Source organism: Pseudophryne corroboree, chromosome 1, assembly GCF_028390025.1.
Source record: "Pseudophryne corroboree isolate aPseCor3 chromosome 1, aPseCor3.hap2, whole genome shotgun sequence".
Taxonomy (NCBI): domain Eukaryota; kingdom Metazoa; phylum Chordata; class Amphibia; order Anura; family Myobatrachidae; genus Pseudophryne; species Pseudophryne corroboree.
In genome coordinates, this window is record NC_086444.1 from 446,787,721 (window position 1) to 446,800,061 (window position 12,341).

The 12,341-nt window shown below is 43.2% G+C and overlaps 1 protein-coding gene across 1 annotated transcript in view; it reads left to right on the forward strand.

The window, feature by feature from the left end:
* The window catches only part of CIROP (ciliated left-right organizer metallopeptidase), a 42,479-nt gene that overhangs the window by 4,051 nt on the left and 26,087 nt on the right, over positions 1-12,341 (forward strand). The window contains exons 5-11 of the mRNA XM_063913549.1: positions 6,380-6,505; positions 6,716-6,800; positions 7,770-7,906; positions 10,618-10,792; positions 10,926-10,995; positions 11,071-11,167; positions 11,245-11,331. Of these exons, the coding sequence (XP_063769619.1) occupies positions 6,380-6,505; positions 6,716-6,800; positions 7,770-7,906; positions 10,618-10,792; positions 10,926-10,995; positions 11,071-11,167; positions 11,245-11,331 (777 nt within the window). The remainder of the gene's footprint in view (positions 1-6,379; positions 6,506-6,715; positions 6,801-7,769; positions 7,907-10,617; positions 10,793-10,925; positions 10,996-11,070; positions 11,168-11,244; positions 11,332-12,341) is intronic.

Below are 12,341 nucleotides of genomic sequence, written 5' to 3' on the forward strand. Positions count from 1 at the left end.
CAGCTTCAGTTGCAATTCTACGATTGTAGCAGAACTGCAACTGCAGAGAATCGCACCACAAGAGCCGCCCAGCATGTCAAAAGGCTGCCCACTGCCCAGCACAGTACAAGCTGCCGACCGATGCATTTGCAATTCTGCAAATGCAGCCGCAGAATTCCGAATGCATCCCAAAAATTGAGCACCATCAAAAATTGCGGTTGACCCTGGGCTACTCAGAACAATGAGAATTCAGTCGCATTGGGCACCATGTTTAAGTCACAGCAATCGCAGCTGACGTCAGATGCACGCCCTAAAACCCCATGACATAACTGCTTTTTGTCAACCACTCCCTGTAAATGCCATGTGTATGACAACGAATGCACACCACCTGTCAATCAACCTGTGATCGCATCCCTGTAAGATGCGATCATAGAAGAATTGCAAATTGTGGGTCGCACACGCAGAATGCGTTCGCAGTCATCCGATAATTGGCAGATTTGCGATTTTGCTAAATTGCAACTGAAGGCCCATAATCTGAAAGATGAATTGATATTTGAAACTCATCTATATACCAACCAACTGGACTTGCACTTGAACATGTGTGGAATCTTGGTGATGTCCTGTCATTTCATTATCACATATCAGCCACAATCAAATCATCATTCTTTCATATGATGAACATAGCCAGAATCAGGCACTAAAGTCATACATGCATTTGTACCATCTCGCTAGGACTATTGCAATGCCCTTGGTTTCCCAGCAAAAGAATTGCACCACTTGCAGCTGGTACAAAGGGCCTGATTCAGATGTGCAACAATATGCAAATGTCATCTTAAGCATTCCTCTTGTGTACCATCGTGCGTTTGGCTTAACAAACCCTGTGACGCAGACTTTTCTTAACTGAGCATTGCTGTAGTGCACTGGTGAAGTCGATTTCTCCACCATCTACGTACCATCGGATACAACATTGACTCTATGTAACTTTCTTAAGATATGGCCACTGAGGCTGCAGTGTCAGAACGAGATCAAAGTTGCATGTTTAAACACGCCCACGACACTCCCATAAAATGCCCATGACACCTCCTCTTTTTGCAAAGATTTTAATTCTTCCCGTTCTCCACCATGAATGCCCATGGATCGCAGAAATCATCTCAAGTAATAGCGTTGTACGCAAATGTGTTTTTCATTGTACTCTTTTTTTTTTTTTTGTGTGTGTGTGTATAGTGAGGATTTCTTGTGGGCTGCACATGCATCGTTTATCAATCACACCTAAACGTGCATTCTCTCTGAATCACCACCTCTGGACCAAAATGCAGCTGGCAGGCTGTTAGCTATCCAACCCTGTTCCCGCCACATAACAACTATTCTCTACTCCCTTCACTGGCTGCCTGTAAGATGGCAAATCTATTTCAGGATTGGCTTACTGACTTTCAAAGCCATATATGACCAGGACCCAAGCTACCAAAAGCAGCTTCTGATTCCTTGCTGCGGTCTGTAGAGCAGTACCATACTGCTAATAGTTCTTCATCTACAAATCACAGTAAGGGGTAAATGTACTAGCATGGGAGTTCTATTTAAGATGGGATGTTGCCCATAGCAACCAATCAGATTCCAAGTATTATCTTCTAGAAGGTGCTAGATAAATGCTAGATAAATGAGAAGTAGAATCTGATTGGTTGCTGTGGGCAACATCCCATCTTAAATAGAACTCCCATGTTAGTAAATTTACCCCTAAATGAAATGAGCAGTACCTAGAATATTCCTTAATTCATTAGTGGGTCAAGCTTTTAGCTCTGTGGCTCCAACTCTATGAGTCCTTCAAAAACTCAAGACTTAATCTACTACTGAAGCATTTCCTTAATGTTCCTCTAGTTCCAAAAAATACAACCAACATGCTTAGTTCTCTTCTCTGTAAAGCCCCCTACACATTTAGCAATCCACCGCCGAGATGCCCGACGGCAGATATGGCCGACAGGCGACCCGGCGGTGGGGGTGAGGTGACGGGGGAAAGTGATATGGACAATCTCGTCCATATTAGTGCATGCTAATATGGACAAGATTGTCCATATTGGCCTGCATGCACAAGCGACCCAGCACCAACGATGAACGAGCGCGGTGCCGCGCATCGTTCATCGTTGGTGCCTACACACTGAACGATATGAACGAGTTCTCGTTAATTAATGAACGAGAACGTTCATATCGTTCACTAATATGTTTAAGTGTTTAGGGCCCTTTAAGCTTATTTTGTATCTTTTTTTTTTTTATTCAAAGCAAATGGAAAGCACATTGAGTACTACTGGGAGAAAAGTGCTATATAAAAACAAAATGATTATTATTAATTATTATTATCCATTAAATAGTTTGATCATCCATTACAACTAATTAAATTTTAGGCTTACATGTAATAAATATGAAATGTATATACAGGTTGAGTCTCCCTTATCCAAAATGCTTGGGACCAGAGGTATTTTGGATATGGGATTTTTCCGTATTTTGGAATAATTGCATACCATAATGAGATATCATGGTGATGGGACCTAAATCTAAGCACAGAATGCATTTATGTTACATATACAGCTTATACACACAGCCTGAAGGTAATTTTAGCCAATAGTTTTTATAACTTTGTGCATTAAACAAAGTGTATCTACATTCACACAATTCATTTATGTTTCATATACACCTTATACACAGCCTGAAGAACATTTAATACAATATTTTTAATAACTTTGTATATTAAACAAACTTTGTGTACATTGAGCCATCAAAAAACAAAGGTTTCACTATTTCACTCTCACACAAAAAAGTCCGTATTTCGGAATATTCCGTATTTCGGAATATATGGATATGGGATACTTAACCTGTATTTGTTAATGTGAGTTTATACTTTCAGTTTAGTTATGTAAATATTTATCTTTTTTTATTCTCATTTATATATCAGCTGAAGAACTATGTATACAGTAGCAAGTTTCAGTTACCCACTAGCGCTGACATATAGCTAATGATTTAATGATCTCCTCTATGGGTGTGCAAACCATTTGCAAAGGTAGATTTTAACATCAACTAATTTAATTCATGGCAGCTAAATGTAACACAGGCAGGATAATTAAAAAGAAAGTTACTAAGGCAGGCTTTTCTCTGCTGTTGGGTAGTCACACACCAATGTTTAAATGCTAAAGCTAATTGCTGGACCACTGGCGTACTTTTTTGAAAGGAGCAACTGTTACTAATTCTGAAGCCTCTTTCGTTACTCTGTACATGTAGGACTGCAAGTACTTGAACTGTGCAAATATATTGTTAGCATGCATCACAAAGCTTTGAGAATACAGAGAACATTAGTATGTAAATATTCTTGTGTTCTGGATACAGCTTTAGGGCCTAGGCCTAGGGGGTAATTCCGAGTTGTTCGTAGCTGCGCTAAATTTAGCACAGCTCCGATCATGAACTCAGACATGCGGGGGGACGCCCAGCACAGGGCTAGTCCTCCCCGCATGTCTGTGCCACCGGCGCCCCCCCGCACAAATACAAAAGCATTGCACAGCGGCGATGCCTTTGTATTTGAGGAGTAATTCCCGGCCAGCACAGCTCCTGCGGCTGGCCGGGAGTTGGTCTTCGCTGCGGTGCCGGCGCGGTTCCGGCCCGATCGCTGCGCTGCTACAAACTGCAGCGAGCGATCCTGTCGGAATGACCCCCCTAATTCAGACCTGATCGTAGCAGCAACTTTGTTAGCAAATGGACAAAACCATGTGCACCTCAGGGGGGGCAGATATAACATATGCAGAGAGTTAGATCATACTTACCTACTCTCCCGGAGGCTGCGGGAGGCTCCTGTTTTTTGAGGTAGCCCCCCGCACCCCCGGAAGAGTGGGCAGGTCTCCCGCATCCTGCTCGCACCCTAGTGATGCGGGCAGGATGGAGAGATAATCTCCTGTATTCACGGGTCCGTTGGGTGGGGAAGGGGTTAAAATGACGCAAATCGCGTCATTTTAGCCCCGCCTCCTTCCCGCAGACCCGCAAATCGTGGCATTTTCCAGTGAGGGGCGGGCTTGGTGATGTCACAGTCCGGCCCCGCCCCCCGAAGACTCCTGCAGCGTCTCCTCTCCAGGCTTCTCCCGGAGAGGAGAAATATCATGTAGGCAAGTATGAGTTAGATTTGGGTGGGGTGTGTTCAAACTGAGATCTAAATTGCAGTGTAAAAATAAAGCAGACAGTAGTTACCCTGCATAGAAACAATATAACCCACCCAAATCTAACTCTCTCTGCAAATGTTATATCTGCCCCCCTGCAGTGCACTGTGCACATGGTTTTACCCATCTGCTAACAAAGTGCTACGATCAGGTCTGAATTAGGCCCTTAATCCTCCTTGCTTAAATAAATTGAGAGAAATGACTAATGAGTATAACAATCCTTGATAATAACAGTAATGAAGTCTCTTGTATGTCGCCCCCTAGAGTGTAAATGTGCTCACTGCCTTAACTTTGCTTAAACTTTATACTGTATAGCGTACCCTGTACTGGCTGACTTTAACTAGGAATGTATATAGCATGGTGTAAGATAGACTGATCATACTAGCCCTTTAAACTGGGACACTCATGAATTACACAGGTTCTGTGGCTGGCTGACTTCAAGCCTGCATGTCACTTGGTTTTAATCAGCCACAGAACCTGTGTAATTAATTAGCGTCCCAGTTTAAAGTGCTAGTATGGTCAGCCTATGTAAGGGCTTATTCAGACTGTCTATTTCATACATGTTTTCCAGTAAGTAAATATTAAATCAGAGAGAAAATTACCTGGCTGTGACTCTTTTTAGTTGAGTTGGACATAGCAGAGTCTGTGTCTGTGTCATTTGCAGGTCGCACGTCTGTGACTTTATATATTTGGCAGTATAAAGCCTTTTCTGGTGTATATGTATCACCACTCATACTTCCCTCACCATCAGCAACAATTGTTCTTCCCTTCCTTATGTATCACCACTCACACTCTTCTCACCAGCTGCAACAATGGCTATTCCTGACATAAGGTATCACCACTCACACTTTCCTCACCAGCAGCAACACTTGTCATTCCCTACCTTATGTATCACCACTCACACTCTCCTCACCAGCAACAATGATTATTTATGACCTTATGTATCACCACTCACACTCTCCTCACCAGCAGTGATTATTTATGACCTATGTATCACCACTCACACTCTCCTCACCAGCAACAATGATTATTTATGACCTTATGTATCACCACTCACACTCTCCTCACCAGCAACAATGATTAGTTATGACCTTATGTATCACCACTCACACTCTCCTCACCAGCAACAATGATTATTTATGACCTTATGTATCACCACTCACACTCTCCTCACCAGCAATTATTATTTATGACCTATGTATCACCACTCACACTCTCCTCACCAGCAACAATGATTAGTTATGACCTTATGTATCACCACTCACACTCTCCTCACCAGCAACAATGATTATTTATGACCTTATGTATCACCACTCACACTCTCCTCACCAGCAACAATTAGTATTTCTGACCTTATGCATCACCACTCACACTCACCTCAGCAGCAATAATTGTTATTTCCGACCTTATATATCACCACTCACACTCCTCACCAGAAGCAAGTTGTTATTCCCGACCTTATGTATCAAGTGTTCCCCACATTTATTGTCATTTTATATAATTAGTTTAAATCATAATCACCAGTATAATATGCTGGCACATTTGTAAGGATAATAAGGCATATGTATCTCACAGCATTAATAGCTGAAAGATCAGACATTCTTTTGAATGATCTGCAATAGCAAAAGTGACTGAAGTGACTATTAGCAAACACTTTTTATCAGTCCAAAACATTTTAAAAATAAATGGAAGGTGAGCACTTCCTTATATTTGTGTAAAGGGTGTCTATTAACAAAACAGAACTTAATTAAATACAGCTATGGGGTTTAACATTTCCTTTCCTACTTAAATAATTGGGGGGGAATTTATATAATTGCTAATAATTAATGAAGTAATTTAAATGAAACCCGCTCGAATGTATCTGTGCTTACTACCTTGATTTTCTAAATTGGTCTTTTCTGCCCAGGAATACTGTATGATGACTTACGTGTGATACATTTGTGCCGCTGCTTTTGGATTGACTTAGAAAATATGTTTTGTTCTTGGTTTGTTTGAGGGGTCAAAGTTGGGGAACCTCCATGTGGTAAATTTGGTATATTTAGTTTATGATCATTTTATAGAGATTATTGATCAACTTTTATCTCACCATAAGCTACTTTGCCACCTAGAATGTATATTCATAAGTTGCATGCCAAAATCAGCTACAGTACTCAGTTCTTTCTCTATCTAATGCTATGTCCACTGTCACAGCTCATAATGTCACATCTTCTAAGCCCTCAGTTATTGCCTATGCATCATACTGTCAGTTGGACCACTCAAGTCGTCCCATCGCTGGGGTTATTGTGTTCTGTCCAAAGCGTCTGAGAGAGGGAGTGTACCAGCACAGACACATTGTACAGGTATGAGTCTACAGTATGTAACCTAATTTCTACAAGCTGATATTTTCATAATAATGATCACTATAGTCTTTAAATGCACTTATTTGCAATCAGTAACATACCATCATTTACTTAAGTTGGATAAAATGACTTCTGTTCACACTTTGCAATTTATTTCTGTCACCTGTGTCATATTCATGTAGATAAATATTCTATCCCCACATATTGCAGGTATCTTTGCATGAGATGCTCCATGCTCTTGGATTCTCAAGCATCCTTTTTGAGCACTGGATAGACTGTAGTTCCTACGAATCAGGTAATAATGATTGAGCATTGTCACTTTAGAACCATAATTTTACACTGAGTTATCCATAACAGTTGATTTACACAATGTAAAATTATAATTAATGCCATACGTTGCTATAAGTTTTAGAACAGTGGTAAGGTTAGACAATTCAAAATGTTTGTGTAGCTGTACTCTGCAACCGTCACAGCGGGATCCGGTCAGGATCCCGGCAGTCAACATACGACGGAATCCCGTTGCTGCTTGGAATGCCCGTGCTGGCATCCCGACTAAAGACACAGGCCCAGCGCAAGAATCCTGACAGCCGAGCGATTAATTGACAGGCCACCGGAAAGGTAAGCCACGGTGAGAGGGTTAAGTTTAGGCTGCGGGGGGGATGGTTAGGGTTAGGCTGCGGGGAGAGTGGCTAGGTTTAGCCTGCGGGAGGTGGGCTAGGTTTAGCCTGTGGGAAAGGGGTGTAGGCATCCCCAGGAAGGGTTAGGCTGCTGGGGGAGGATTAGGGTTAGGCTGCGGGGGGAGGGTTAGGCTGCGGGAAGGGAGGCTAGGTTTAGTCACCCCTGGGAAGGGTAAGGCTGCTGGGGGAGGGCTAGGGTTAGGCTGTGGGGGGATGGTTAGGCTGCGGGAAGGGGGTTTAGGTTTAGTCACCCCTGGGAAGGGTAAGGCTGCGGGGGAGGGTTAGGTTTAGGCACTACCGAGGAGGGTTAGGCTGCGGGAGGAGGGCTAGGTTTAAGCTACATAAAGTAAGGGTTAGGGGAGTAGGGGGGCAAGTTTAACAAATTTACCCGACCCCTGTCAGAATTGTAACCATCGGGATGCTGCGGTCAGTATTCTGACCGCTGGCATCCCGACCACCGGCACATCAGCCCCAACCCCAGGTAACCTAATACTATTTACCCTTTGCCACCAGTTGGAAATATTCTTTTGTTTATCAGTTTCCATTTTGTATACTGTAAAACAACTTCTTTTCATTTGTTTTCACAGGACAAGAGTGCTCTTCTCGGTCCCGTGTGACAAATACAGATGAAAATGGTCAACTCCGCATTTACACTCCAAATGTGATGCAGAAAATGGGGGAGCACCTAGGTGGAGACAATATTGGGGCTCCCCTGGAGAATCAGGTAACAGGGCAAGTGGATGCTCTATCATCCGTCTCATCCTACAGATGTGTCCTCCTGCATCCTTGCTGCAATCATGTTAAACAGTCCTTCTAGTCACGCCCTGTGTAGTGCCAACCGTCTTTATGTGCAACATTTCCATTTAAATGCATCTAAGTCGTATTGCTATGCAAACAGGAAGCACAAGCAGCTTATGCTGATTAAAATGATATGCGGTATGTCTATATTCTGTGTGTGACTGCGGCTGTATCTGCATGTGAAATGCTACATTACAGTGTTTTCCTGGAAATCACTGTAACTTAGCATTTCACATGCAGATATAGCCGCAATCGAACACAGAAAATAGACATGCCACATATCATTTTAATCAGCATAAGCTGCTTGTGCATCCTAGTCATATAGCAATGCGAATAATATGCATTCTCTGTAAAAATTACACTCGACATTAGCAGAGCTGCTCACTGACTCATGCCAGGCATCTCGTGCTGAGGCATGATGTATGAGGACACATCTGTATAAGAAATATATTGACAGTAATATTTAAACTAAAATGTAAAGATTTGGGGCTTAGTAAAATAGAGATCAGTTTATTTGTGCTATATGTAATATTTAGATATTAGTTCATCTGAAAAAAAAGCGATGGAAGATTTTACCAAAGGGAGAATGGGGGAGAGATGCAGAGCCGGCCTTAGGCATACTAGGCAAATGCCTAGGGCATTTGGTATGCTTAGGGGCACCAGCAGCTTCTGCTGATTAAAATGATACGCGGCATGCCTATATTCTGTGTGTGACTGAGGCTGTATCTGCATACGAAATGCTACGTTGCAGTGTATTCCTGGAAATCACTGTAATGTAGCATTTCGTATGCAAATACAGCCGCAGTCGCACACAAAATATAGGCATGCTGCATATCATTTTTATCAGCGGAAGCTGCTTGTGCATCCTAGCCACACAGTAATGCAAATAAGATGCATTTTCATAAATAAAAAGGCACCCAACGTTAGCAGAGCTGCCAGCTGACTCATGCCAGACATCTCCTGCAGAACTTGCGGTGGTGCTAGGGGGCACCAGCCAAAATCTTGCCTAGGGCATCATATTGGTTAAGGCCGGCTCTGGAGAGATGTATTTATTGATTATCATTACATGTCCTCATTTTACCCTAACTCAGAAGTTCTCAAACATAGTCCAGGTTTTAGGTATATCCATGGGTCAGTAGAGACAGTTAAATCAAATAGACTGAGGTGCTAATTAAGTCACCTGTGGTCAAGCATGGATAAACTTAAAACCTGGACTGTTGGGGTGCCTTGAGAACCCTGTTGAGTTGGGATACTAAGCAGATCTGTGAAACATGCACAGCTAGGGGTTGTTGAAGTTTCGGAGACACTGGTCTATTGCATAGGAGGATCCCGACAGGACTTCCGGCGGTCGGGATCCCGATGCCAGAATCTCAACTCTACTCGGAATGCGGATACTGGCATCCCAACTGCCAGGACCCCGACTGAGCATCCGCCTGACCGCCCGAGAGGTAAGCCGCTCAGGGGGTTAGGTTTAGGCTGCGGAGAGAGGGTTAGGCTGTGGCCCTGGGGGGTTAGATTTAGGCTGCAGGGAGTGAGAATTAGGTTTAGGCCCCCCCAGGCAGGGTTAGGTTTAGGCTGTGGGGTGAGAGTTTTGGCACCACTGGGGAGGGTTAGGCTGCGAGGAAGGGTTAGGTTTAGGCTGCAGGGGAGGGTTAGGAGGCAGCGTTGAGAGGGTTAGGTTTAGGCTGCTAGAAGAGAGGGTTAGGGAGCCAGTGGGGGAAGGTCATTATACTTACCTCCCCCTGTCGGGATTCTGATCATCGGGATGCCGCAGTCAGTATTCTGATCGCCGGCATCCCAACCACCAGCATTTCAATCCTAACCTGTATAGGCTGAAGGGGAGAGAGTGTAATAAATTAAGTTTTTGTAAAAGACACGTAATTATTTTATGTCATATAAATAACAAAACTGTTCAGGAAAAGACTAAACATCCTATTATACATACATTTACATACATAGTATAACCAATAACAGACAGATATGAGATTTCTGAGGACACACTGTCCAACCTGATGTTAAAACACCTGTCTTCTCTTGCTAGCAGCTGCTTTCTGGTCTCTCACTCTGGTCATGTGCACTGATTGGCTTAGGAAGCTGCTGCCTCTAGGCATGTGTAGCAGCTTGGTTCTGCAAGCTGTGCTGGGCTGGGGGGTTCTGGGCAACTGGAACTCCACCACCCCTCCTCATTTCTCTATGAAGCGATACCAAAGGTATTAAGCTGTGTTTGACACAATAGTATGACAAATAAAAAGGTATACTTTTTTGGTTCTTGTCACTGGATGTAACATAATCTTGCAATATGTAAAGGAGATGTCTATCTTCAGATAATGTTGCTGATTATACTATCCCACATAAAATCCCATTCTCTGCTGTGCAGTAAGGAGCATATGTAGACCAATAATATACTGACTGATAAATGATGCACTGGAATGGTTGTTCAATGGTGGGAACAGAAAAGGATTTTTACAGATCTACACTAGATTTTATGTGTGGGAGCGGGATCAATATGTGAAATTATCTGTCAGAGAGACTTTTTTTGTAATTAAGGATTTATATTTAAACAGCACTACTGTAAATTGTTTACAAAAAAATAAATGTAACCTGAGGCTGTTTAAAAATTGTTCTTGATTCACACAGGAAACCCCAACTTCTTCCCACTGGGAATCACGATTCATGCAAGGATCGATCCTGACAGCCTCACTCAGCCCTCCACACCTAACATTCCTTGACCCAATTACACTGGCTGCCTTTCAAGACATGGGCTGGTATGGGGTTAATACAAGCATCAGCAGTCAGTTTATGTGGGGAAAAGGTGAGAGCATAGTAAGAGTATAGTGTCTGGTGATGGTGTATTACCATATTATTACCACCTCAATCCTGAGGGGGAAACACAGCACAAAGGATTCTCTGTCATTGATATTAATGGTAATCCATATTGTTCTCAGGAGCTGGTGTTTCTTTTGGTCTTCCTCTTACATGTCAAGAAACATCCGGTTTCTTCTGCAGAGATAAGAGGTGAGTGTTGCCAATTGTTGCATGACCCCTCCGCTCGGTACAGGAGTGCAGTTCTCAAATCTTCTCTCCCAATAGTCATATTGGCTGTCACCATCTGCATTTGGACAAGGGTAACTGCTCAACGGATGCATTCTTGGATGGATGCCATATTTACAAGCCACTCCTACATGGGGTAAGTCTTTAAAGCCTACATTTCTTATGACAATGTAATGCGTTAACGTGGCTGGATAACACTGCAATCTCTTGCAGGGTGAGTGCTGGCTGAAGCAGGACAACCAAGGACAAGACGAAATTTACCACCCCCAGAGTCGCTGCTTCTTCTCAAACCTCACAAAGGTACAATGTACACCTACCACTACTACTCAGTAACTTAAGGTGCACTAAAATGTAGTATTGTAGTGTAGTGTCACCAGGACCAGAGGCAGCTGAGGATCATGTATGCATAAATGGTGCTTGCAACATATCAGCCTCTGTGGCATAGTGTATTCTTCTATGGTACAGTATGCATGGTATGTATATTAGAAACAGGTTAATTAAAAAAAAAACATGTTTTGCCACATAATCAGCTATTGCTGCTTATTGCTGGTAGGAAGAGCTTGCCAAGAGTGGTACACAATGTATTAATGAGGTATTTCAATAAAGTCTTCCTCAGGTAGGTACAGTTAGGTCACCTCAAGGGCAGAAAAATGTAATTATTACCATTAGGTATGCCTCCTCCATGGCATTAGATACTATTGGTGCTAATCCTCCCTTCCTGCAGTTAGGACAAGAATACAGCAATCCCAGATTGCGATAACTCTGTATGTAAATGCAGCAGGAGGCGTCTTTTACAAGTAGAAGCCTCCTAATGCAGTAGTGATCCAAGCTGCCACTTAGGATGCAGTATCAGATCACTGCAACACCATTGGGTGGCATATGGCACCCATGGGGGTCACGCAAGCTGCCCGTTGCTGATCCTCGCAAGAAGTCAGGAAATCTCCATCTAACGACAGAGATACTGGCCTTTTCCCTCCTCCAAAACAGCAGTGACACGCCTGTTTCACAAATGGAGGCCATCGCTGTCCCCTCCCCAGCAAAAATGACATCAGACTGTCAATCTCTGACAGTCTGATGCTGTCCTGCATCATGTGTCGCATCAGGACGCAGATCCTTTGGGATCTGAAGTAGCCTTCTGGTGTTATATCCTGTCGGAAACCTGGTGCATATGCTAATGTTGCAGAGCTGGAGGCATCTTGAGATGCGTCTGACTGAGCATACATGTGGAATTGTGTCAGACATATATACCGTCGTGCACCACTACTGCATCAACATGCCTAGGGTCATGACATGTGTGCCCCATGTGGACA